This window comes from Cygnus atratus, chromosome 18 (assembly GCF_013377495.2).
Source record: "Cygnus atratus isolate AKBS03 ecotype Queensland, Australia chromosome 18, CAtr_DNAZoo_HiC_assembly, whole genome shotgun sequence".
Taxonomy (NCBI): Eukaryota; Metazoa; Chordata; class Aves; order Anseriformes; family Anatidae; genus Cygnus; species Cygnus atratus.
The window spans coordinates 5,800,706-5,806,794 of record NC_066379.1 but is presented as its reverse complement, the minus strand read 5'-3'; the positions used below and the strand labels follow the sequence as shown (position 1 = coordinate 5,806,794).

Sequence of the window (6,089 nt, the reverse complement as noted above, 5' to 3'; positions counted from 1 at the left end):
AAGCAAAGGAGATGTCCAGGCAGAGATCTAAGTTTTTATGAAGTAAACTTAATCCCTTACACTGCACTAAACCTCAGAGAAAGCTGCCTGTTGCTGCTGGTTTTCTTGGAGACTTCTGACACGATACCACACTTCTTCAGCGCAGGAAACGTTTGGAGGTATGGAACGATCTGATGGCAAAGGGTGATTTATCAAACCACAACGGAGGAACGCAGCTCATGGACAAACAGTGGGCGGGAAGCATAACAAAATCATCAGCTCTGACACTGCACCCAGAGCAGGGCACTCTCTCAAAACCCAAGGTGGGGGTCCTTGCCTAGTATTTTTAAGGCCAAAAGAAGGGGAACAAACAAAACCTGAGCTAGAGATCAAGCTGAGTTCTGGAGCTACGAAGCAAATGAGCTGTAAGAGCAGAAAACAGCAGAGGATTAATTACAAGTGAAGAATCTCAGGTGGGAATTAGAGTCAGAGGGGTGAGAAGGTTAAAACAACAGTTTTTGGAGGGCGATCTGGTGCCCCAACACCCCCCAGCCCCACTTGCGGGGACTTGCCTATGACTCAGGGACGAAAAGGGCACGTGCGTCTGTGAGAGGAAAATCCACAGCGAAAGGCAAGAGAGCAGAGCTACTTAAAAGGCAAAAGCTGGTCCTCCTCTCCTACTGACGCCAGCGAGAGAAGGCTGGCTGTATGTAACGGGAGGGTGCAAGCCCCAGCCGGCCGTCGGGGGGGCTGCAGGAAAGCGATGCGAAGGGGCGCTCGCCGCAGCCGTAGGGAGGCAGCGGCCAGAGCTCGGCTGGGAGCCGGCGACCCTCGGCTGCCCCTCGGCGACCCTCGGGCACCCCCTCCCAGCCGCCGCCGGCGGCGGGCTGCTGCTCTCGGGCGCCGTGGCCGCCGGCTCGGCTGCTCCTTGATGTCAGTACCTGCTTCGGGCTCGGCGGGGCGGGAGCGGGCGAGCGGAGCGCAGCGCAGCCGAGCCTCAGCCTCAGCCCCCCGCAGGACGGACCCCGGCGCCTCCGCCGAGCCCCCGAGGCCACCGCTCGCCCACCTCGCTCCGCGCCATGGCCCCCGGCAACTCTTCGCGTAACTTCTCCGCGCCGGAGGCTCGGAACGGCTCAGGTGAGCGGGGGTAGCGGGGAGAGGCCGGGGCAGAGCTCCCGGGGAAGGGGTCCCGCGGAGGCTGCCCGGCCTCGCACCTCTCGGAGGCCGGGAGCCTTCAGCACCGGCGGGAGGACAGCTCCGGGCCCCGGCCTCCGGCACCTCCTGGCCCCGCAGCCTCCGGGCCTCGGCGCCAGGGAGGGGAGGCTGGAGCCCGGCCGGCCTCCGGGGGGGGAGGCAGGAGCGGAGAACGAGCAGGGAGGGGAGCAGAGAGCATCCCCCCCCAGCCTCCTGTTCTCTCTGCTCAGGTCGATGGTGGAGGGGCGGGCAGGGCGGTCCTCAAGGGTACAAGGTGGTGGAACTCTCCCCCAGAAGGTGGTTGCAGGTGGATTTTTAGGTCCTCTCCCCCGGCGTGTCCTATAGAATCTAAAAGTAGGATTGCGGTGCTTCCTTCCAAAAGGCACTGAAGATGCAGCTTGCTATGTATCGGGGCATGGCTGAGGACAACAATCACTTTCGGATAAAAGATGTATGCTGGTCCTCGCTGAGTTCACACAGTGCGGTTCCCTTTGGTTTTTTCAGGAGTAGCAGGGCAGCCACAAATCTCCAGGCAAGGAGAAATCAATGCCTCAAAGTAGCTGCTTCTGTGTACAAACAGACACTCAGATCTGCACAGAAGCAGCACTGAGAATTCAGATTCAATCATCTCTAAAGCCTCTTTGTTCTTGAGATGAGAGAACTTCCTGAGTATTTGACAATCATCTACTTCTCACTCCATCCCATAATACACATGCAAACTCCAGCTTCATGCTAGCCTCCAGCTAATAACGCTTGAAACTCCTGCCTGTATGAACACCGACATCAGGCAAGCTGCTACAGCACTATACACATCTGCCTTCCACACAGAGCCCTTGGGCTTGCACACACTTTGCTCTAAGGCCAGCTGAGCTCACTTGAAACATCACAGGGTCACCGTGAGCACTGCTATTACACTGCAAAAAAGGGTCATTTTGTCCCAGTTTTCAGCTAAAGAAGCAGCCTTCACACTTCAATCATATAATCCATTCCCACCACGTTCTCAACAAAGTTTGGGGCTAAAAGAAAGGAGAGCAGAGCTCCCAGTAGCTACCCACAGAACAGCAGAACCACATTCGGCATCCCCCAGCCTCCAGTCTTCCATCTCCCAGCATCAAGGTGTGCGACCTGTCTGTTCAGGGGATGCACAAGCCGGATGCTGAAGAGTAAGTATCAGGTCTCAGCAGGATGCTGATAACACTTATCTATGAATAGCCACTTAACAGGGGGCATTTCCTTGCATTGAAGAGCAGCCAGGAGGAACAAGGACCATTAACCCTGCCCCCCCCCCCCCATATAGCCCAGACCAGGCTAATTTTCCCCTATGACTGGCTTTCACCTGTACCTTCAGGCCCCTGGCAGTCCTGCTCTGTGCCACGCTGGCTGTTCTGCCCTCGGCATCAAGGCTGTCAGACCAAGTGGCACAGCAACAGCTCTGCCGGAGCCTGGCCTTGGGTACATCTACTCTGACTGCGTCTTAGTAGCAGAAAAATGGGGCAGTGTCAGCTCATGCCCCACTTCTAGGAGCTCTGAAACACCACACATGGGTGCTAGGACACACACACACACACTTTTCCAGCCAAGGGCCAGACAAATGGTGCAGCCTCAGTTATTTTGCTAACTCAGTCAAGCTTCTCTCGCACACCAAAGTAAATCCACAGACATTTGTACTCAAGAATTGTAGGTGTCAGCAAATACCACCCCAAACAGACACCGCTTTGGCAGAGAATGCTTGAGGAGTACCTGTTATCTCACTTCATTTCATTTCCAGTATTTCCCTCAGTTATGTTGGAGGAGGTGACCTCACTCCTACAGGTGGAGGCTGCTGAGGAAAAGCAATAGTACAGTAACTGAAAAGCGTTTCCAATCGCTTTGAATCATCTGCGACTCAATGAAATGCTTAGAGGCTGTCACGCATGTCTTTGTAACAGCCACACAAATTACTCACACAAAGCCTTCCCCTAAAAAAAACAAAACAGGTCTCATAGGAAGGCAGGGAGTAATGAGATGAAACGAGGCTTGCCTCAGCTGAGCAGGGTGACTTCAGACTGTCACACCGCGCACGTGGCACTTGCACAACGCAGAACACCTCCAGCAGTGCCTCAGATACAACCTGACGGGCACAAGAGCAGAAATCTGTTTGTTGGTGCTGTGGGCTCGTGGCTTCGGTGTGATTTTAAACCCTGATAGGGACGAGGAGAACGTGAATTTGATTATATCCGGGCCTCTCACCTCAACGAGCAATATTCAAGTATTGGTGCTGATAAGCTAGGTGCTATCGGGCAATAATTTTGCTTTGGAAATCCACCCACATCCAGAACTCAGAGAGAGTAGCTTTAAGCCATGTTTTTGCTCCTTGTAGAGGTGGGGTATTCCCTGATTTGGGACCACACTGAAACCTACTCCCAACCCTGCCTGGCCCCCACACCTGGATTTCTTCTCCACAGAAACTAGAGAAAAGGAGAGGGGCAGGGAAGGAAGCCAGGAAGGAGGCGTGCTCTGGCCTAACCCCGACACAGAGCTGGGCCACAGCTGCAGTACAGTCCCAGGTCTCCCAATTTAGATAAGCATTAGTTATGTGCCAGCACGGTCAATGAACTTTGTCTCGTACTAACGACAGATAAACCACCCAACAGACAAACTGACGTTTTCTGACAGCGGCTTGATTGTCAACTGTATCTGGATTTTGGCACCCAGGTAGAGGCTTGTTTCTCTGATGTGCAAAGTTGCCTCGCGCACCACCTTCCAAACAGGCTGGACATCCAGTATTCCCTGGAAAGTCACTCTATCACTTCCCTGGGGGATGCTGGCAGAAGCAGAGGCACACCAGCCTGACGTTAGCCCTCAACAAGGCTGGGGTTGTTTCAGGGCAGGACAGAAGTACGTCAGGAGAGCTGAGGAAAGATGCCTACGGAGCCAGTAAGACTTGGGGTGGGGTGGGGGGTGCTGCATGCCCTGCACAGCAGGGGAGGAGGTGTCACATCCCCAGCTAAGCCTCCTCAAGGACAGCAGAGGGTCTTAAACATCTCTCCAAGCTACGTCTTCGAGGGGGATCCAGATCCCAGACAGGGCAAGCAGACATATCTAGAGGTGGTCTCTGGGTTGCGCTCATGATTTTGGTTTGTTTTGGCAGTAGCAGAGAAGCCAGCACCGTACACCAACGTGATCATGCCCAGCCTCTTCAGCATCATCTGCTTCCTGGGCATCGTGGGGAACCTCATCGTCATTTACACTATTGTCAAGAAGAAGAAGCTGAAGTGCAAACAGACCGTGCCTGACATTTTCATCTTCAACCTCTCCATTGTGGATCTCCTCTTCCTCTTGGGCATGCCCTTCCTCATCCACCAGCTCCTAGGCAATGGCTCGTGGTACTTTGGAGCTCCCCTGTGCACCATCATCACTGCCCTGGACACCAACAGTCAGATCACCAGCACCAACATCCTCACAGTGATGACCCTGGACCGTTATCTGGCCACGGTCTATCCTCTAAAATCCACCTACGTCCGGACCCCCTGTGTTGCAGCTCTCGTTATCTGCTTGGTGTGGCTCCTCTCCTTCCTGACGATCATTCCAGTGTGGATGTACGCAGGCCTTATGCCTCTGGAGGACGGGACTGTCCGCTGTGCTCTCCTGCTTCCCAACCCAGAGACTGATATTTACTGGTTCACCCTCTACCAGTTCATGCTGGCATTTGCTGTGCCATTGATTGTAATCTGCGTGGTCTACTTCAAGATCCTGCAGCACATGGCCACCACCGTGGTCCCATTGCCCCAGAGGAGCCTCCGGGTACGTACCAAGAAAGTCACCCGCATGGCGGTTGCCATCTGCTCTGCCTTTTTCATTTGCTGGGCCCCCTTCTACATCCTCCAGCTGGTTCACCTCGGCATTGACACCCCATCCATGGCCTTCTTTTACGCCTACAACTTTGCCATAAGCTTGGGCTACGCCAACAGCTGCCTCAACCCCTTCCTCTACATTACCCTCAGCGAGACCTTCAAGCGCCAGTTCTTAGTGGCCATCCGCCCTGCAAAAGAGCCATGTCGCAACAGCAGCTCTGTCAACAACAACAGCATGACAGATGCCAGCGTATGCCTAAAACTGGCACCAGAATCCACTCAGCAGACTCAGTTTCTGGAGGACTTTTCCCCACGTTCACTGCCCGTGACTGTGGCTGTTCACTAGGGGACACTGAAGTCACCACAGCAGAAAGCTTTCCCATCTGTGTGCTTCTGCTAGGCGGAGCAGCAGCTTCAGGCAGTTCTTGGTGAAGCATGTAACTCCAGGCTTCAACCTCCAAGAGTCCAGGTGCCTCCCTTCTCCACTGCAGGGCTCTGCTCCTCTGCTGCCTTGGGTTTCCAAGATGCTGCACACTGCTGCTTCTTTCCACCCCTGCACAGCAGGGCTCTTCTGTCACACAAGACATTGGGCCCACAAAGAGGATGAATGGAAAAGAGAGAAAGGACAGAAGGATTTCAAGGGGGAGTGTCACCCTGGAAGAGCAAAACCTCTACCAACAACACTGCCCAAAGACTCCCTGCCTCCGGGCACGGCCGGTGTTCTAAGCACCATGACAATATGGAGCCTCTGGATTCAAAACTTGAGCCTTCAAAATACAACTTTGTATACTTGTTTTTGGTAATATATCCGAGCTGGGAACTTTGATGCCTGTGCTCATAACCTGGAAGCAAACTGAAGTGAGAGCAATCTTGGGGACAGGTGTCTCACCTATGTCTGCTGCTTGGCCTTTTGGTCCAGCACCATCTGCCTCCAGTGGGCTATATTGTTTGGCAACCAAGGTATTTTCAGAAGCTGGCTAATTTTGATGCTAATCCTAACCATTTCAAGCAAAATCAGGCAGATAGCAATTGCACTGCTTCAAGGGACTGCGAACAATTCTCAGAACTACTGCTAACACCAGA

The 6,089-nt window shown here is 53.9% G+C and overlaps 1 protein-coding gene across 1 annotated transcript; it reads left to right on the top strand.

The window, feature by feature from the left end:
- Positions 1 to 1,058: 1,058 nt before the first annotated feature.
- On the top strand, positions 1,059 to 5,352 carry MCHR1 (melanin concentrating hormone receptor 1). The gene is made up of 2 exons (XM_035558884.1): positions 1,059 to 1,116; positions 4,304 to 5,352. The coding sequence occupies exons 1-2, from the start codon at positions 1,059 to 1,061 to the stop codon at positions 5,350 to 5,352; spliced, it is 1,107 nt and encodes a 368-aa protein (XP_035414777.1).
- Positions 5,353 to 6,089: the final 737 nt, after the last annotated feature.

Coding starts and splice junctions, on each gene's coding strand:
- MCHR1 (XM_035558884.1), top strand. CDS start 1,059: ATGGCCCCCGGCAACTCTTCGCGTAACTTCTCCGCGCCGGAGGCTCGG. Junction 1,117..4,303: donor GGAGGCTCGGAACGGCTCAG/GTGAGCGGGGGT, acceptor TTGTTTTGGCAG/TAGCAGAGAAGCCAGCACCG.